The 20,989-nt window shown below is 44.1% G+C and overlaps 1 protein-coding gene across 2 annotated transcripts in view; it reads left to right on the top strand.

Annotated features, from left to right (window-relative positions):
- TULP4 (tubby like protein 4) overlaps positions 1 to 20,989 on the top strand; it is a 261,493-nt gene that overhangs the window by 220,219 nt on the left and 20,285 nt on the right. For both annotated transcript variants that reach the window (XM_019527087.1, XM_019527088.1), the window contains exons 7-9: positions 13,338 to 13,562; positions 17,136 to 17,370; positions 18,802 to 18,946. In XM_019527087.1, coding sequence (XP_019382632.1) covers positions 13,338 to 13,562; positions 17,136 to 17,370; positions 18,802 to 18,946 — 605 coding nt within the window. The remainder of the gene's footprint in view (positions 1 to 13,337; positions 13,563 to 17,135; positions 17,371 to 18,801; positions 18,947 to 20,989) is intronic.

Below are 20,989 nucleotides of genomic sequence, written 5' to 3'. Positions count from 1 at the left end.
GCAGTTGCTGCAGCTCTGACTCTGGTCCTGAGCCCAGGTTGGGGCCACAGTCAGACCCACAGCAGCCTCCTGCCCTCTCCCCTTCTGCTTGCTCTCTGCAGCTTCTGCCCCCCTCTCTACCCCCTTCACCCACTTACTGTCAGGCACAGCTTGACTCCGGCTGTGGCTGGATTCTCTTCTGGGCACAGAGCACGTGGAGCTCCATCCCCTGCCCAGCCACTCAGCAGCCTCTGCTGCTGCATGGTTCAGCAAGGGATGTGCTATACTCCAGGGAGGAAATAGAGTCCCAGCAGCATCTGACAGTAAAGAGGGAGAGGGCAGAAGAGGCAAAGACTAGCTAGTGAGGGCAGAAGAGGCAGAGACTGGGAAATGAGGGTGGAAGAGGCAGAGATTGGGAAGTGAGGGGGAAAGAGGCAAAGACTGAGGAGTGAGGCAGGGAAAAAGCAGAGACTGGGAAGTGGTGGGGAGAGGGAGACTTGGGAGTGGGAAATGAGAAGCAAAAACTGGGAGGACTGAGGGGGAAAGAGGAAAAGACTGGGGAGGTGGTAGGGAAAGAAGCAAAGCCTTTGAGGAGCTAAGGGTGGAGGGTTGCTGTTTGGGGGAGAGGAAAGCTGCAGGGGAAAAACGTGGGGGGGCAGAGGGCAAGGGGTCTGTCTGACCCTCCCCTCTAGCCACTGCTTTCCCTGTGGAGCAGTGGGGAGGGGGTTGAATTCAAGACAACCCTCCAATAATTACTATACTTGGAAAATTATAACAGTTTTATAAATTTTTCACATATCAAATCTAATTATTGGGGGTCATCTTAAATTCAGGGTCATCTTAGATTTGAGTAAATACAATAATTCTTAACAGTAGTAACCAGACTCTTTGTTTGTTGTTGTTAATTTTCCAGTATTATGGTGTGAGTTGTGCACAGAAGGCTGAGTTAAGGACCATCTGGCAAACTGACTCATGAATATCTTCGTTTGCATTTATTTATATTTAGCAGTAACCTGCAGTTATGCTTCAACTTGGGTTTTGTTCTTCTTTAGGTTTTGCATTTTTTAGAATAATGTACCCCACACCTGGTGTATTGGACAAACTGTTAGGGATTTAAGTGTGTGTACATGGTGTCTTAGTGCTGATTTAAGTGAAGAGCCTATTTATCCAGTTTTTACTGCTGTCACTGTACTAAGACAATTATAGCAGCACAACCACTCTCCCACCCATGTGGACAAAACAAATATAAATGCATTTATGCCAGTACTGCTTATTCCATATGGAAAGGGGAATCAAAATACCTGCATCCACAGGATGTATTAAACTTTCCTGAGTTATTATCGGTAGCATAACTATCTTATTAAAAACAGAAGTCACATTCAAACTGCAGTATTTATGCAGTATTTATACAGTATGAAATCTACGTGCAGACCAGGCCTAAATTTGGGACTTGATTCTCTTCTCTTATTACTATGCTTATTTCTTTTTACTTAATAAAATTAATTTCTGATTTCTACTGGTAAGACTGAGAGGAAACAGTTTCTCAAAAAGGAGCCTGTCTCTGTCTCTAGATTTTATGCACCCACCCACTTGAATAGTGAAACTACATATATTGCCATTTGAGTTACAAAAGACTAGAGTTTTGCAGATCATTTGGTCTTCTGACAAAATCAGCTAATATGGCTATTGCAAAAAGTGAGATTGCTAGTGACATTTGTTATTCAACATGTCTGCTCCAGAGAGATATGTAGTGGATAGACAGAGTCAGTGGTCCCAGTGATTTGTCTTATGAACACCAACAGCAGTAAAATCAATAATTTGCTGTAGAATGGCAGTCAGTGCTGTGATGGGATGTTATAAAAATCACCACTGGCAACTGAAAAGGAAGGGGTGAGAAGATGGGAATTTTCATATCTCAAACTCTATTATAACAACTATTTCCTCTGGAACAAGCAGCACATGATTGGGGAAGTTGCTTTTATTTTAAACAAATCCTGCTCCTAATTTAATTAATGACAGGAGAGTTAAACAGTGCTGAACACTGCAAATGTCAGATTACTGGTGCAAAACGTATTTAATATGAGGCACTGTTGTTTCATTTCTCTGATAAAACAGGTGTCTGAAATCTTTATCTGTAAAATAAATTAAGCTGTCATTGCTTATGCTCTCTGGATATGCTAGGTACATTTGTAGAGTATTAAGAAAGCAAGACATTTTCAGATTGCTTATAATTATAACTCAAAAGAACTAATATAAAATGTATATGAAAGTTAGAGAGTGTATATTAATGATTGTGAAGCCACAGCAAGCCAGACAGTCAGAACTGTTTACTTTGCTTTTTTTATCACAGTGACAACTGTTTTCATATTTTCTGCCAAGAACAAACTGGTCCACCTTCTCCCCTGGCTTTGGTACAGTTTTGGTGTCAAATCATGTGGTTCCTAAATGGGCAACCTGTATTTGTGGTTAAGATCTCTGTATGTAACACCATAAACAAAGAGATTGAGCTAGTTTAGAAGCATCCAATCCAGCATAACATTATTATATAAAAATAGTATTCATAGGTTGGAGGGTGGGATTGGCAGGGTGTAACAGCTTCTCTTTCTCACTGCTATGTCTGTGGCTACAACTCACCATCCACCACACCCTCTGCTTCCATGAAAGTGCACTTATCAAAGGTTGTGTAGACTGAAGAACAAAGGTAGGGCTGTTTTTTCTACAAAGAGTATCCTCACCCCTTCTTGAACCCAATGTGAACGTATGGTGTTCATCATCCCACAGTGCTGGCCCCTCACATTTATCTCACTGGATCCATCCTTTATGGACTAAGAAAAGCTCAGGCCTATAGTATCACACACATATTGCATATCTGCTGTTGTTGCAGAGAGCTAATACATAGTGCTTGTTTTATATGAAGAGCATGTGCTAAAGGCTGTCCATAAGCTGCTAGGTATTCAGAAGAATGCTGTCACTTCTTGAAAGCCTTCTTGTCTATCACTGTTCCCAACACCCAAATACAAATCTGATCAAGCAGAGATACACCAGGTTCCTTCCTCTAGTGATTTAGTTTTTCAGCTGCTTCTCCAGCATTTTAAACAAAATAAAAAGATTGAGGTGTCTTTATGGTTATGCATTCTATTTGAGACGAACATTTCCTTCTTGTAAATATAGGCAAATGTTGATCCTCTGGTGCATGGTGTACGTGTAAGAAGTCTAGTCAGGTGCCTGATGAATTCACTTGTGGCTGACAAGCCCAATTCAAGAGTGACACAGCTTGTTACAAGTTTCACAGATCCATGTGTTGTTTGAGTTGGAGACCAAGTTTACAGCGTATTGCTTTCTTCTTTCTCGCTTTGCTTCCATCCTCTGGATCAAAGCCACTTCATGTTGAGCTGCACCCAGTGTCAGATGTTCCCTCCAGATCATATGGGATTCTGCATGCTCCTCCCAGCTTTCTACACTGATGTTGAACAGATTTATATAATTTTTGTAAATGTTGTAGTACTGCCATAAAGGGTGACCCAGCTTTTTAGAGCCACCTCGGATCTCACTGTACAAAATATTTGTGGGGTTATGGTCTCCTCCTATTCTCCTGACATGGCCAAGTCATTGCAACCTCCTCTTCTTGTTAGTGGTTTCTAAGTGTAACACTCCTGTGCACTCCACTCCAGTGCCTCTGTGTTTGATATTTTGTCTTCCCATTTTATTTTCAGGATCTTCCACAGGCATCTCATATGGAAGCTGTTCAGTCTCCTGATGTGTCTGTCTAGCAGTGTTGCCTCTAAGCTGTGTGGCATGCGCAGCCGTGCAGGCGTGCTGATGCCTCACTACCAGGTGCACCTGCGTGGCTGTGCACACCAAGCAGCTTAGAGGGAACACTAGTGTCTAACATATATAGTCCATATTTCTGAACCATAAAGTAGGGCTGACAGCACACAAGTCTCATAGATTTGCACATTTACCTTAGCTGATAGTTTGTTATGTTCCTGTAATAGCCCAAAATTCTTAGCTACTTCTCCAATTCTGTTAGTCATTTCAGTCTGAAGGTCAAGATTCCTGCTGATCATAGAACCCAAGTAGCAAAAGCTGTCAAAAGCATCAAGAGATTTACCCTCCAGAGTGATGTCAGGCAGTGTTTCTTCCACCGCTTGGTATATGATCACAGTCTTCTTAAGACTAATTGTCAACCTGAAGCTCTCGCATGACACAGAAAATCTGCCCAAGATTTTCAAACAAAATTTGCTTCTTGAATTTATTTATGAAACCTGCAAAACCCTGGCATTAAGCAGAGATGGCAGTAGTAGTAATGGGCGGCACCTGAGACTTGTTTTTTACAGCCTTACTAAAACTGTTTACTGAAAGTGCTGCAACCCAGTTCTGTCACTTCAAAAGTCTGTGCTTGATGTGCAGATGGATCTTTATTGTATCAGCTAACTGTACCTGCTGTTGTAAAGCTGTCCTCTGAATGGATACAGCTGCTTCATCTCTTCCTAATTGGACTTGAAATAGAGGAGCCTCCTGTAACCTCTCTTCAAAACTGCCTCACTGAAGACACTACAAAACCTGTGAAGTTGTGATCTTTCACTTTTCTTAATGGTTCAGATAATTTGCCTATTGTTTCCCAGGGCTGTGTAATTCTCTTTTATATGTCCTGGAGGATCATAAGAACAGGAAGTAGAGCCCAGAGAACCTAATTCTAATCTCATGTACATATATAAAGCTAGAATAATTGCACCTACCCTATTGAAAAACTGACATATGGCATGCCCTGTAATTAACTGCATGTGTAACAATCTTACACGTAGAGCTAACCTTGATGAGCAGACAGCTTGATAGTGAAAGTATATTTTTTTCCAAGAATCAGTTATTTAAATATTGATTCAGTATGAGTGTATAAAAGGCTTAAAGATTCTGGGCAGTATTTGGTTGGTTCTTACAGAATTGCAGCTTCTGGTATTTTTGGCAAAGGATGGGATCGGTGCGTGCTTCGGAAGGGAGCTGAGATCATGCAGAAAGGGTGGATCTCAGAGCTGAAGACTTTTTTGGAAAGAATTAAACCAATTTTTTTCTGCCTCAGTGTTTCCATGGGCTATTGAAAAAGTAACCAACACTACAGCTTAAAGCTGTAGGTTGCCTCTGTAAACACCAGGTTTTATCTTGCTCCTATTAAAATCAGTGACAGGTTTCCTCTGTAAATACCAGGTTTTATCTTGCTTCTATTAAAATCAGTGACAGAACACCTATAGAGCTCAGTGGCAGCAGAATGGGGCATTCTGAATTTTGTTCCTTCATATTCTGGTTTATACATTAATCAAAGGAAAGCCACTTCTGCGGTCCTCAACCACTGGGAGAACTCCAAAGCCTGTTCTGGGGAGTGCCACATCTAGCAGTAAGTGAAGAGCATAACTGCCAGATCCCTAACACGTATTGCAGGATTCTGACCCTCAGAGCATGCACCCCTGACTTAGCATAAGTCCAACTTTAAAGCAGCCAGAGTCCACACACTGAGGGCAGCATGAGCCATGGGCCCCAGACTGCAATGTGCTCTGGGCTGCTGGCTCCCCTAACACTGTGGGCTACACTGCACCTTGCCACACTGCCCTTCCCCCTGGGTTGGGGGCATGCAGCCAGAGTTGGGGAAAGAGGGGAAACCCCAAGACCCTGATTGATGCTGCAGCCAGAGTAATAAGGGCAGTGGTGCCCAGGGGATGCAGACCATATGCAGGCTGTAGGCAGCCAGTTGGACAGGCCTGATGTAAAGTAACAGCATCTAATAGCAAGCAAGAAAACCCTGCTGATTTCTTATATAACATTTGTCTGCTCTTAATTTTGATGGATAGCAACAGATACAGTCCCTCAAGATTTGGAGTAAAAGAGTAGAATTACCCTCTGCACTGATTTTGACTGACTAGGGATATACACAAATTTCTAGTTGACTTGTTCTTGACCTTGTACAGGTACAGACATTACACATTTACTGGTATAAGAAGGGGCCTACTTAATTTGTAGTATTACAGAAACCACAGTCTGCAATTGTCCATGAAATCAACTTAAAAAAATAAAATTCGAGCTCCCCAGTGGGAGCCAACAGTCTTCACTGCTTTGCAGCCCACCCAGGAGGGGAGGGCACCAGCTGGCAGGTCAGCGCAAAGGGCAACTGCTCATTTGTCCCTCCTTCCCCCCAGGTCCTCCCCACCTATCAGTGGCCAGGGGCAGGGCTGCACAAAGAGCAGCCAGCAGCCACGATGGTGGCTGCCCCTTCATCCCTCCTCCCCCTTCCGAACCCCCCCCCCCACAGGCCTGTCCACCAATCAGTGACAAGGGGTGGGGGTGCAGGGAAATGCCTGTGAAATTGCCTTTTTGTGCTGCGACCAAGCTGCAAAAAATCCTCTGTCTGGCCATGAATTAAGCAGGTTCCTATGTATAAGTGATTGGAAATAAGTTTATATCCATAACAACAGAAGTTTGGTACACACAACTGGTTTATACCTGTAACAGAACAGAAGTTCGGCACACATAGACTGGTTTAAAAATGGAGGAACCTGGTCTAAGGTTTGTCCCCCACCTCCACCCCATCTAAAGTATGAATGTGTGCTCTGATCACTACTGATCTAAACTGTGCTGTTTACAGAAAACCATGCAACTTAGATGGATTCCTCCTCAAACTTTTTGAATGTCTGTACCTAGCTGTGATGTCTTATCTCAAACATACAAACATACCTTTAAGGACTGTGGAATGGTCTGTGAGAACACGTGTTGCTGGGATATTGGCAGGATTTTACAAAGAGAAGCATTTATTTAAGAGAATTCCATTCAGCAGACTGGAATATGTAGGAAGTTCTTTTTTGAATTCACCAAATTGGCCAGGTGTCTTAAAGTTTAAAGAGAGCAAGCGACTTCCTCACCAGTATATTTTGAGTAGTTTAGATTGGATTTTAAATCAAAACCCTCTAGTTTTTTAGTACTTTGCTATAAGCATAGTTCATCTGTATTCTTCCTGCCCATGAAAGTTCTGGCCTGTGAATTGTATTAACATGAGGGGTGGATAACCTGGAAAGGGTTCAGAGGAGGGCTACCTGTCTGGTTAAAGATCTACAGAAAAAACCCTATGTGGCCCGATTGGGAGCCCTGAACCTCTTTTGCCTCCACAAGACTCATTGATCTTGTGGCCGCCTACAGAGTCTTTGGGGTGGGGGGTGTCAGCAGGAAATAGGGGATGCGATGTTTACCGGGGCGACATTCAGGGTAACTAGAAACAATGGACACAAGTTAAAATAGAGCAAATTCAGGCTGGATATCAGCAAAAAGTTCTTTACAGTGAGGGTCGCCAAAATATGGAATAGGCTTCCAAGAGAGGTGGTGTTGTCCCCTTCCTTGGAAATATTCAAAAGGAGATTGGACAGACACCTGGCTGGGGTCATCTGACCCCAGCGCTCTTTCCTGCCCAGAGCAGGGGGTCGGACTCGATGATCTAATAGGTCCCTTCTGACCCTAATAACTATGAAACTATGAATCTGGATCCATATATATATAGTAGATTAAGGAACAAGTTATTCCGCAGAAATTCTGTAATGGTTCCAGGGCTCCAGGTAGAAAAGGGTAGAGTTTTCAGTCAAGTTATGGGAAAAGGTGCTCTTCCCCCAGTGTCAAGTATTCCTTAGCGCCTGAACCTTGCTAAGAACTTTTCTCCAACTACAGTACTCAGTTGGTCTAATAAAAGATACTACATCTACTCAAAGATCCTTGCCTGCTTTTTATCTGGGAAAACAGATGTGGTTCTCTTGATCTGTATGTACTCCACATGGAATCTTTAGGTTTCTTGCTGCTGTATTAATGTGGTCTTCTGTGTACATCCCCCAAAATTAATCTTATTTGGGGGGTTGTCGGGTGACACTGGAAGTTTGTTTTTTTACGGAGAGAACGACAAGGCAATTTAGACTTTGCTAGTGAAGTGTGCTCCAGGATCTCAGTGGAGGCTTTGAAATGTTCAAGTACGACAGTCTGTAGTAACCCCCGTTAACCTCTAGCTATCACAGCAGCAGAACACAATGAGGAATTTTTATAGATGTTCACAACTGGGAAATGGAGTCTATTTTTTCTACAAGTTCATTATCTTGTCCCGGAAAAGACTCATTCGGTTAAAACTAAGTCTTTCAGCTAGACTTGAGATGTGGAAGATGCTTGGCTATAGAAACTTGGAACTGAAATAAATAAGAAACTAAACTGCAAATTAACTGTTCTGCAGTTTGAAGAAATCGTACAATGCCTTCACTACTGAAGTATCTGAGCACCTCATAATCTTTGATATATTTAGCCTCCTGTCCTCCTTAGAAATTAATGGTTATGTTCACATGACACAGATCTGACAAAGTAGGTTGTTGGGTATGAAAGCTCATGCCTCTCTGAACTGGTCAGTTTGTAAGGGTGGAAACAGAAGAATGTTTATGGCAGCACAAAGGCCAAGGAAACAGATGTCCATGCCCCTTGTGCCACAAATGGCCAAAATTTGTGGCTGCAACATAGGTGGTAACAATTTATGCCTCTGCTTAGCAGTGGACATCTGTTTGCTTTATGGTGCAAGAGTACAGCCAGCCCTTCCCATCAGAGTTGCCCATTCTCTCCAGCCACCTTGGGCAGGTGATCCCAAGGCTTGAGGGGCCCAATCCTGCATGCTCCCTGGGACTGTCTGCCTGGCTTTCCCTGCTTAGATCGAGGCACCCCAGGGAATTTCTGTGACATGTCTCTGTGAGCAGGGAAAAGCTGGGGTTTCTCTGTCTACAGAGACACACCGGGGGGGAACCTCTATGGTGCATCTCTGTAAGCAGGCAACGCATCATCTGTTGTCTCACAGGATCAATAGGCAGGACAACTGGCAACATGTTTCACCCAGTGGAGCAGATCAGCTGTGCTGGGATGCATCCCAGCACAGCTGATCTGCTTAATTTGATGACATCTGTTTCTAGCCTAAAGTGCCACCGTGCCCTCACTTGACATTGTACGGGGGTAAAGACTATGTGATTTGCCCAAGCTCACACAGAAAGCCTGTGGTGGGTGAAGGACCTGAACCCAGGCCTCACCAGTCCCATCTACTGTCCTAACCAATGCACCATCCTTTCTCACTCTGTATATGCACAGATACAGTTTCAGCCTTCTTTAAAGTAAAAGAGAGAAACATTCATGTTATGTTATTTATAGCCTTTACATCTGTATACAAACATGCCATTCACTAATCAGATTCTCTTTTGCATCTGGTCTCTCATCCCCAAAGGATTTTCAGACCTGCAGCACTAATCAAAAACAAAGTCTTATCTCACTAGTTGATGCCTGCCAGTGGGATTTCCTGCCCTGGATATGACCATTTCACACTCCGTGAGACTTCTGGTCCCAATAGCAAGGTGCTAGTTTACGCAGAAAGCAGACCTTAACACCCAAAATTTGAGAGTCTTTAGGTACTTAGTGAAGTACCTGTCTGCTACATTCTAACTGAATTCTAACTGACTGAACTTCATAGCAGTTATAAAAGGTATGTATGTTGTACTGCTCCTCTGTTGCGGTGAAAAATGAATGATATAAGCTAGCACAGGGAGGTAGCTTGGTCAAAGATATCCAGTCCAGTGCTCTAAGAAATAACATTCCCAGTGCAGGTGTAGAATAGCTTCTCTGGCTGATTCAGACACAAAGCTATCAAACTCATCATTAACCAGTTTTTTGAATCCTGCAGTCAATGTGTTTCTTTGATAAAACATCTTAACTATTGCCTTTTTGTGTATTTGTTTTTGAGTTTAATAGTGCTGTGACTTAAATTCTCTGTTTGTGTGTGGAAGTTCAACTTTCTCCTGTTTCCATATTTATGATTGATCTCTAAGATTCATCCAGACCCCTATATTTAGGGCTGAGATTCTTATACAAACTAATGGGATTTTGTAAGGTAAAAAACAGAAGTGCAAGTACCAGAATTTGAGCCCAGATTTCTCTGCTACTAGCAAAGAACATGTGACCAAACATGGGGAAAAAAGACAGTTTATGACAAAATCTGTTTGTATGCCCCAATAAAGTTTAATAAAGTTAATGTTTAATAAAGAGTCCATACACGGTGGAATATTTTACAAGGAGTAAGGGCATCTCTGGCTAATCATTTTCCACAATAGGGTTTGGATAGACCACTGTAGCCAGGTGGTAATAGACTTACTGCAGTAATTGATCCTCATCCTCACATTTCAGAGAGACTTTATCTGAGCAATACATTTAAAGGTCAGGTCACACCTAGCAGTTCTCTTTTCCAGCGCCTAATAATAAAACCATTTTTCTTGTACCTCATTTGACTCCTTATAACCCTTCTTGTGTGAAGTGATGCTGGATGTTAGACATGAAGGGCACATTAGAACAGTCCTGCTGAAATGCTGCCCTGGTGAAAGTTCTGGCAAAATGTGTCTGAAGCATCAGTAAGCACCCAACAAACCAATACCAGCCCGGAGACTGGTTGATGGTTTAGAGTAGGGATGTCAGAGATGTGGCCTGTGATTTGGATGTGTCCCATGGAGCCATTTCATGAGGTCTACAGGGGACCCTGAGGTTCTGGGAATTTTGGGATGGGACAAACAGGGGCAGAGCCTGCTGCCAAATTCCCAGCTATGGAGTCCCATTGGGTATGTGTGTCTGTAGGAGGGTGGAGGAGGGGCAAGTGAAGGCTGTACTGACCTCTCACTCCCCTGCCACTTGCCCTGCTGCTGCCACAGGCGTCATCACCCTCAGTGGGTCTGGACCTGGCCCGGGAGGCTCCTTGCCTTCTGGATCCTGCCTGAGGACACAGGTGACTTTGATACCCCTGGTATAGAGAACACTGGATGTTCAAAAGAAAATGTTCTAAGCCAGTGGTACCCAACCTTTTTGCCCTGTCTGGATGGGCAGTACCTGGTCCATCTGTGGGCTGGATCCAACTGGTGGGCCTGATCTGGTGTGTGGGGCAGACATGGCAGAGCCCCAGTCCAGCTGTGCAAAAGAGAGAGGGCATGGCCCAGGGCAGCGCGGGGGAGGGGGCATGGCCTGGCTCCAATGATCTGCAAGGTCCCTTCCAGCCCCTAACAATCTAATCTATGAAATCTAATCTATGAAAATCATTGAAAACCTTCATTGTGGTTGTGCCTTCACTATTTAAGCATTTTATATATATATGAATTGACTCAACTGACTTATGCAAAGGGATGTAGTTTGGATTTACAGTACTAGCTGTACTTACAGTAGGTTGTATGCCTTTGCACATCCACTGGTGCCCTCTCCCAGGGCTTCACTGGATGAGTCAACATCTCCCTTAGGTGCATTTGCCTTGTGCCCTCTCCATTCAACCCTGCTTATTTTGTGGGCTGCACTGACCAGCTCACAGTTCTTAACCAGTGTGAGGTGCCAGTAGAGCCCTGAAATGTGGTTCATGCTCATACTGTAGAACATCCTGTACTGAATAAGGGTTTTTTAAGCATCCAAAATTAAATGGAATTTTGAACTGACTAAACCTCTGCCCTGAAAGTGTGTTGATGACAGGCTATGTAGCAGGTTGCTCATGATACCACAGGGATGTTTTGGTTCCTTTTGAAGTGTCATTCTTCACTGCAAAGAGCCTTTAGCAATTGCTGTGAAAACTATAATGCTCACATATTGTTGTTTTGCATTTGTGTATCAGTCAGCCAGAGGGTACGTACCTCCATGCAAGGATGTGTCGTGTGGGTATGGGATTGTATGTGTGTCTGCGGTGTCTGGATTTACTGAAAAGGAAACTGCTCTACTTCCCACCCACCCACCGCCCTGTCTTAAAACGAGTATTTTCCTTGAAATTTAAAATCAGGTTGAGATGGCACAGTGGGTAAAATTCTCTCCAGTAGAAAGTTGCTTCATCCTACCCTTTATCTTGATAATAAGCATTGAGGTGGCATTGTGCAGCTGCACTTCCTGTCATTCACATAAAAATCAGTTTGCTCTGGTTTCTCATCTTGAAACATTCAGAAGTCACAATTCAAAAAAAGTCTGTCTCTGAGGCTTACTAACATCTTTGCTAATCTAGTCCAGGTTTCTGTGTTGTGTAGTCTTTCACATTCTTCAGAAGTGGGGGGAGGAAGAGCCTGATTACTTGGTTTTCTTTGTTGACGCCTGCCTTCTGTGTGGTTAATTCTTGTTTGGTGTATTCTGATTAGAAGGATAAAATGTCCCTAACTGACCATGTTAACACATCTCCATCCTTTCAGTAAATTGTGTCCATTCTTCATCTAATGAACAGGACCTAATCCATTGGGCATAGGATTGTAGCCAGTAACCAATGCTTCAGAAGAAGAAACAAGCCTTTTTAGAATGTGCTCACGGTAGTCTGCTGTGCAGTATTATTCACAGAGGAGACAATTTGTTTCTCACCTCTGTTGCTGTTGATTCCATTGTGCTAGACACAGTACACACATGCACAATTAAAAGACAGCCCCCATGAGCTTACATACAGAGACGAGATGACAGGTGGACACAACAGATGTTAAGGAGAGCACAGCTAACAATGAGATAATTGTGAAAGCACAATAAACAGTGGTCATGGCACAAGTGCTTTCTGGAGGCATCATGATAGGGAGAAGATTTAAAGAGGATAGTATGGAGAGCCCCTTCCATACTATGAAGGACAAAGCTTCAAGGATTTTTTGGGGAAAATTGGACTCATGGGGATCAACTCTAGCCCTCAAGCATGACATTGCCCTTGTCTTGGCATACACTGCACTACAAGCTGGTTGTTATGAGACTAACCAGTCTGTTTTTTCAATCCACCTATGTTACTTGACTCCTGCATCAGAGAATATCACAATCAGGTGCAACATTGGCTGTCTTAAATGTGTGTGTGTCCTAAATTTGCCCAAACGTACAGCCAAGAATATCAAAATAACATCCTTGTATTACAGTGTACAAAGGAGGGCCTGATTTAGCTGTTGCCATATCTTTTAATTCTCAGAAACCTTAATCCAGTTCCATCTCTTACTCACCATTATTCTGTTAATTGGTATGAATTTGGACATTTATATCACTGAACAAAAAGATGAAGAAATGGCAGTATGTATAGCCTGTCCATGATGGTGATTTAGATTTTTTTTTCATCTGGAAATACTTTGTAATAGGGCATTATGGGAGTGGTCAGTTTGGGACTGGGAGGCAGAAACAGCAAAGGGCTAATCACACCTTCTGCCAGTGACAGTAACTCAGCGCAAAGCTACTCTTATTTTTACCTTTTGGATAACCTTGGCACTGGATTCAAATGTTGCTGTTGAACATCTTGCTGCACGAATGTCCAGGAGAAAGCTTATGCTGTGCTAAGTTGTGCAATCTTCCTTTCCTTACAGCGTCCCATTATCTCGATTTGTTGGGGCCACAGGGACTCGCGCCTGCTCATGGCTTCCGGCCCTGCACTGTACGTGGTTCGAGTAGAGCACAGGGTCTCCAGTTTGCAGCTTCTGTGCCAGCAGACCATTGCAAGCTGCCTGCGAGATGACAAAGATATCAGCAAACTGACCTTGCCTCCTCGGCTCTGTTCATACCTCACCACTGCCTTCACACCAACAATCAAGGTAAAAGGGATCGGAGCCTTTTTTTCATTCTTCACTCTGGTGTTCCCAAGAGATAAGGGGGAGCATCCTGGCCCCACTGAAGTCAATGAAAGAGCTCCAATTGACATCAGGGAGCCAGAATTCAACCCAGTAGTTCCCAGTGAGAAAAGAGGACCTGAAAAAGGAGAGAGACTGAAGATGAAAAATAAAAAGGACTTGTTTACACTGCTTCAGCACACAAAATAAGGCTTAGAATATTGTAACCGTGAGGTCTCCTTTATGGTTGATCTGTCACGCAAAAACCTGTGAGTTCACGGTGCCTGCCACTCACAGCAGATTTCTGAAGACCCACCCCATTGTGATGGTAAAATTGGTCTAACATTGGTTGTATTGGAGCTGCACAGACAATGGAACTCTTATCTCCCTGCTATATGTCAGGATGCTTATACATAGGCAGCCCCAAATATCTGTACTTACCAGAGTTGTCTGCCTTGAAATTACTGACAGAAACAATATTTTATTGCCACTTAGCCCCATTAGCCCTGCTGAGCCAACACAGCTAAGAGAAAATGAGCTGAATATTTTTCTTTTTTGCATATCATCAACAGAATTGCTTACCAAGTGCTAATTGCAGGGCCATCTGCTCCATCCCTGTGTCTTCTAATCATGCCCTCAGCTACACCTGTGGATCCCAGAACTGTTTATACCATCCCAGAACTGAGGTCTTAGCAAATAAAGTGCTTAGATGCATCTGATCATTTTATGTAGTGCTGGTGCTTATTACCATTTCGTTTTATTGGGACAAATTCAACTTCCGGGTAAAGCAGTGTCAGTCCGGAGTAGGTGCTTTGAAGCCAGTGGAATCTATCCAACCATACACTGTTTTAAGTGAGAGCAAACTGTATCCATTATATAATGACCCATTATTGCCACATGGTGAATCATGCTTTGGTTTGTTTATGAGAAAGCATTCTGTGTATTGCTAGTTTAGTAATTTGTGTGCATAAATATTTCTGGAATGAGTTAGTCTCTAAAACACAGGGTTATATTATAACTGGTACCTTTGGAAAGAGTAAATGACATACTGTAGCTGTAATTCTAAAGGTATGTACTATAGTATAGAAAAGCTCACTATTCACCAGGACCAGCTTTACTCTCTCTCTTTTGTTCGCCAGCTCTTATTCCCTTTTATATTTGTTTTGGAATAAACTAAGGTGTGGCAATTTATCAGTAATAATAATAACAGTAATACCAGAAGCAGCATTTTGGTGATACAGAACCATCCACTGGCCCCTCAGTGCTGGGCATTGCACAACCTCACTATCAGACTCGCTGTCCCAAGAAAAGCTCATAATCTATAGAGATGAAGCAGATGACAGAAGGATTACTATATCCCATTTTTACAAATGATGAAAGGAGCTGCAGGATCTAACAGGGCAAAGGCCTGAGGGCCCTTCTACACATTAAAATTAAAGTTGGATAGAAACCAGCTGTAGAGTCATTGCACCTTTTCAGGCACAAACTTTGTAGCAGGCTGGCTCTTTTTATAGCTGCATAGTCAGTATGATAATTTTTGTGCACATGTTTGGCCTAAATTTATTGCACAATTAACCAGTTAATTGAGTAATATATATAATGTGTAGAATGGACTTATGTTGCCTGTCCACAGTCCCATAGGAAACTATGGCAGAGCTGGGCATTAAACTCAGATTTCCTGGGCCCCAAACCAGTACCCTAACTAGAAGACCATGCTTCTGCTTATCATTTACTTAATTTTTATTTTCTGTATACAGGTTTTGAGCCATCCAGCAGGTACGTCTCTCTCACTGCTGTGTAACTAGGTGGTTCTCAGATTAGTTTAGGCTACTGCTGATATGTTGTAGACTCCTGTGTGGGTCTGACTTTAAAGGCCCACTTTTGGAACCTGCACTTGATATATACAACCAAACCCACATTAGCAAGTCTTTTTACTCATGGACCAACCCATCCTGCTGTAGACAAACTCACAACCTGACCTGTGCTGCTGACAAACATGAAAAAAAAACCCTGCACTTTCCTGGTAGCAGCAGCACGTTAGTTCAAACTGGCTCAGTAGTGTCTGTATAGATTGGGCATTTTGGTGGGGCTTTTTGGTGCTCTAAAGCTCATTCAATTCCAGGAAAGCTGCTGACAAATGTGAAGAAAAAAATGTGCTTTACTGGAAGAAGCAGTGAGTTAGTGTTCAAAATGGCTGCTAAGGAGATCAAAGAAAATATCATAGAGTCGTAGAGTCATAGAAATTAAGAGCTGGAAGGGACTTTGAAATATCATTGAGTCCAACACCCTGCTCTGGGCAGGAATACTGCTTAGATTAAATGATCCCAGCTAGGTGTCTGTCTAGTCTCCTCTTGAAGACTTCCAAAGTTAGGGATTCCAGATACTGGTTACCCTTACCGTAAAGAAGTTCCTCGTTATATCTAACCTGAAACCATCCTTTAACAGTTTATGGTTATTGCTCCTTGTCCTCCTCTGGGGCACCCTAGTGAATAGTTTTTCTCCAAGCTTCCAATATTCATCCCTTACATACTTATAGATGGCCACCACGTCCTCCCTCAGTCTTCTCTCCCACGGGTTGAACAGTCCCAGATCCCTTAGTCTTTCTTCCAGGCCCTTAATCATTCTTGTGGCCCTTCTCTGGACCCTTTCATGTCTTTTTTGAAGTGCGTTGCCCAGAACTGGACACAGTACTCCAGCTGGGGTCTCACCAACACCGAGTAGAGAGGAAGTATCACTTCCTTAGCCCTGCTCACAACACATTGACTAATGCATCCCAGTATGTTATTAACTGTTGGCTACAGCATCAGACTGGTGGCTCATGTTCATCCTGTATTCAGCCATATCCCTGAGGTCCTTTTCAGCTGTCATGCTGACCAGGACATCTCCTTCTAACCTATATTCATGTTGCTAGTTACTTCTCCCCAGATGAAGCACTCTGCATTTATCCTTATTGAGCTGCATCCAGTTCCAGTCCGCCCACCTTTCCAGCTTGTCCAGGTCCAATTGGATCCACAACCTATTCCCTAGTGTGACAGCTTTTCCCCATAACTTAGTATCGTCTGCAGACTTGTCCAGTGTGCTTTCCACATCCTCGTCTAAATTGTTGATACAGATGTTGAACAGCACAGGACCAAGAACTGAACCCTGCAGGACACCACTGGCCACCTCCTGCCAAGACAGGTGATCAGGGTGTGACCTCTCTTTTCTTTGCTCTCCTTTGCAGACATTCTTTCTTCTTTGTTTGATGTCCTTTGTGCTGCTTCTTCTGGTGAAGTGCTTTTTATTTTTTTACATCTTTCAGCAGCCATTGGTGAGGCTTACATTCCTACCTGAAGCTAACCTGAAGCATTTTTTTTCAGACCCGTACCTGAACTGCAAAATGTGAAGTAGTTCATATTCCCACCTGAACCCAGCTCACTTTGCGGGTCACCCATGGATACCTGACCCAATGCAGGACTCTAATCTGTAGACCCCACTTAATAAGGGTGGTATTGCTGAGCTCAAGGACAAAGAATAACACAAAAGTAACTTTCTCTTACTCTTTTCTGTTCACTTAAGCCTCCAATCCCAGACCCCAACAACATGAGAGATTTTGTCAGCTACCCAACAGCTGGCAATGAGCGGCTGCACTGCACCATGAAGCGGACAGAGGATGATCCTGAGGTCGGAGGTCCATGCTATACACTGTACTTGGAATACCTAGGGGGATTGGTGCCAATCTTAAAAGGGCGCCGGATCAGCAAACTGCGACCAGAATTTGTCATCATGGATCCTAAGATGGACGGAAAAGCAGGTGGGACAGTTTTATAAGTGTTTAGGAAAGTTCTAGCTTGCAAGTTCCAGAGACTGAAATCCTGTTTACCCATAGAACTGCTTGATGGGTAGCAACTGCAGTGCTTTTCTGCAGCAAGCAGCAGTCTCTTAATTAGGTCTGGCTGAGCAGGGATAGTGGGGTTTTCCACTGCCCAGCCAAACCCATGGTTCTGGCTGAGTGGGGAAAAATGCCACAGTGGTAATAGATGTCCACCGCAATAAAGCATGGGGGGAATCTGTACCCACCTTTTGTTGTGCCACTGATTTTCCTTTCGTGTGGTGCAACAAAGGATATCAGGGTCTGTTTGCTCAGTGTTTGTGCCATCATAAAAAATGTCATGACGGCACAAATGGGATGTCAGGGTGATGTCTGTTTCCATCCTTAACGCGCCAGTCATCAGACTCTAATCATATTGGCTTCTGGTTTACAAAATACAAGTTCTTGAATCCTGATTTGGGAGGGATCAGTTCATAGGCAGAGGGGAAAAGATTTTAGGGGTGGAACAGCCACAAGTGGCTTGTCCAGGGGGGCGCCTGGCACACAGAGAGGGTGGTGGCTCCCACCACAGCGTGCACCCTGGGAGGGCATGGGGGGCATGTGCTCCTGGATTTGTGTAGAGGGATATGAGCTGCTGCTGTGGGCTTAGGCTGGGGCTGCACTGGGCTAGACCAGGGGTTGGACCTCACTGTGCTCATGGTGGGCAGTAGCAGTGCTGGGAGGGGGGTCTGGGGGGCTACGGCAAATTTTGGGGTGGCTGCAGCGCCCCCCTTCCTGTTTCCAGTACCACCCCTGCCTGCCCCGAGTGCAACCCAGCCCAGCCCTCCCCTCTTCCCTGCCCCCCTCCGCCAGGAAGAGCCTGGCATAGCCCCGGCCCCAGCCCACAGTGGCAGCCTGCCTCCCCCAGCACAGAGCTGGGGGCACATGTCCCCCATGCCTCCTGGGGTGCATGTAGCAGCAGGAGCCACACCCACAGACAATCCACTTACGTCTCCAACCCATGTCTTGTGTCCCGCCCAGCTGTGTAGCCCCAGCCCCACTCCCACTCGCTCCCCACTCCTGCTGCAGCCGCCGGAAGTCTGGGCTGCCTTGCAGCCCTACTGCTGCCCCGAGTTTGGGGGCAGGGTGGGGGCTAAGCTCCATTAGCCTATGGATCAGTTACTAGTTAACAGGAGATATTTTTCAGTCTCTGTCTGCGAATCACCTTGAACAACTGAGCATTGTTCACTTGAATGTGGGCCATCTGAAATTCTGAGGTTATATTGGGCATTTTGAAAAAGAGCCAATTTTCCCTGCTACCATTTTATCTTAGCTCTGCCTGTGGATCAGGTTTATGTCTCAGATGACTGACAGTTGAAATTGGGATCAGGTTTCTGAAATGGTTCTTACATTTTTTGGGACCTGTCTTGGTAGATGAAATCTATGGAAACAGCTTGATTTCCACTGTGATTGACAGCTGCAACTGCTCAGACTCCAGCGATATTGAATTGAGTGATGACTGGGCTGCAAAGAAATCTCCCAAAATCAGTCGAGCTAGCAAGTCACCCAAACTCCCCAGGTAATCCCTTCTTGGCTGTTTTATCTTCCTTCTTTTTTCTAGGTCCTTTTTTTTTAGTACTGTCTTGATGCCTCATATAATTAAAACAGAAGGTGATGTTCTTACACCTTTCATAGGCAAGAATCTGCCTGTGGAAATTACAGCTTCTCAGTCTTTTTTTTTCTCCCTGAAAGAGCATTGCAGACCTTATCAAGCCCCTAAAATCATCCTCTATGGTTAGCTGCAATAATAATGTAAGCAAACTCCCCAGCCTCAGTCTGCCTCTTGCAGATAGTTCATCAAGCCAGGAAAAAGTCTAGGGCATGTGGTGTGTCCATGATAGCAAAGGAATATTCTACAGCATTTTCAATCCATTCTTCATTCTATTCTGTTCCTTTTCCTCCCCTCTCCTTTTCCCCCCATGCCACACACACACACCCACCCACCCCTCACAATTTTTTGATGTAGAACTGTGTGGACAAAGTCTCTACCAGCACCTGCTACATATACATTTTTGGGTGGCTATATAATGAAAATGTCATATTTAAAATCTCCTGTCATTGCATTTTCATGTCTTATTGGTTGGTAAAATAATGGTAAAGGCGGTCAGTCACATGGTTTAAGCAGCAGGCAATTGTTACCTTCAGCACTCGCATCCATCCATGCTTAATGGTGAAGTCTGTGGGGGAAAATGAAAATGACATCAAATCCAGCCGTGTGTGTTGATTATTGCTTGTTTTGCAGTAGCATCTAGGGGCCATGAGTACGATGCAGGGCCCCATTATGCTAGGTGCTTTGCAAATGTTGCCAGCCATAGCTAGAATGAAGAGGTTTTCTATGCACACAAAGCTGTCTTTTCTAATGCTGTTGCTTGTGGACTGATATGAAGTCTAGCCCTTGCCCTTCTGAATTTCTGCATTTTCCTTTTCATTTTGCTCTTCACCGTTAAATAGCACCTGACTCCTCAAACCCAAAGCGTGAGCCTGCAACCCAAGGTGCACAGACAGAATGCTACACCCATGCAGAGTCTTGTTGATGCTATTGAGCTGTCAGCATCAGATTACATATACCTACCAGTAAAGGCTGGTGCTTTACTCATGACTTCTTAGCAGGCAGGCAGGCCTGCTGGCTGTAGTTTGAGGCCCAGAAAATGGAGCTTCTCATCTGAAATCACAGGAGAGTTATGAACCTTACTATTCAACAAATACATCAGCAAAGCAGATGTTTCTCAAAAAGAAAGAAAAATATCAGGCTGCTTTGCTGATGAGATGATTTTTTTCCTTCCTAAATGCAATGTGTTTTTCTCCAGCAAAGGCCCCTTTTCAGCCCTTCCGACTCGCATCCTGGAGCCCCATTTGAAATATTTACATTAGAGAAAGCATAAATAACGTTTTCCTCAGAAGAGGAGAGCTGGCTAAATTTGTGAAGCTTGGCTTTCATTAATGGCATAGGGACCCATATCTAGCAGCCAAAATGTAATCTTGGCTTTCTCATAAACTTTGCTCAAAGTATGCCTGGTACCATGCTCTTTTCATGACTCTGTGACATGTAAGTTATATCACCTCCTGTAACAAGTGTGTATCCTGGGGCTGGTTGAGTCATGGGCCTGCCCACTTGTTTCAGGGCAGCCTGCCCATCTGCCTCACCTGCCACACCTTTGATGAAGACCATCTGATGTTGAAAACAAGGTGGGCGGCTGCCTGTTTACTTGCCGTGATGCCAAGGGTGTATACATGGCTCCGAACCTCCCCTTATAATGTGTCCCATGCCTTGCAGATGATATTAATGGCCTAACACCTGGCCTATGATCCAGTGCCCCAACACTAGTGTTCTCATTCCCATGCCCTCACACTGGGAACCTCTCTCCAGTGCCTCACTTCGGGACTTTCACTGCTGTGCCCTCACCACTGGAGCTTTCAATCTCTGTGCCCTCACGTTGGGACTCTCATTTCCTGTGTCCTTGCACTGGGCTGTTTTCACCCCCACTCAGGGCTCCCAGTGCCCTCTTTGCCTCAGGCTCCCTACGCAGCTTTGGATCCTCTTGATCCACATACACCTAATGCT

Source organism: Gavialis gangeticus, unplaced genomic scaffold (genome assembly GCF_001723915.1).
Source record: "Gavialis gangeticus isolate Ggan-Ray unplaced genomic scaffold, GavGan_comp1, whole genome shotgun sequence".
Lineage (NCBI taxonomy): Eukaryota > Metazoa > Chordata > Crocodylia > Gavialidae > Gavialis > Gavialis gangeticus.
Note: the sequence above shows the minus strand (reverse complement) of the source record. Positions and strands in the feature narration are given on the sequence as shown.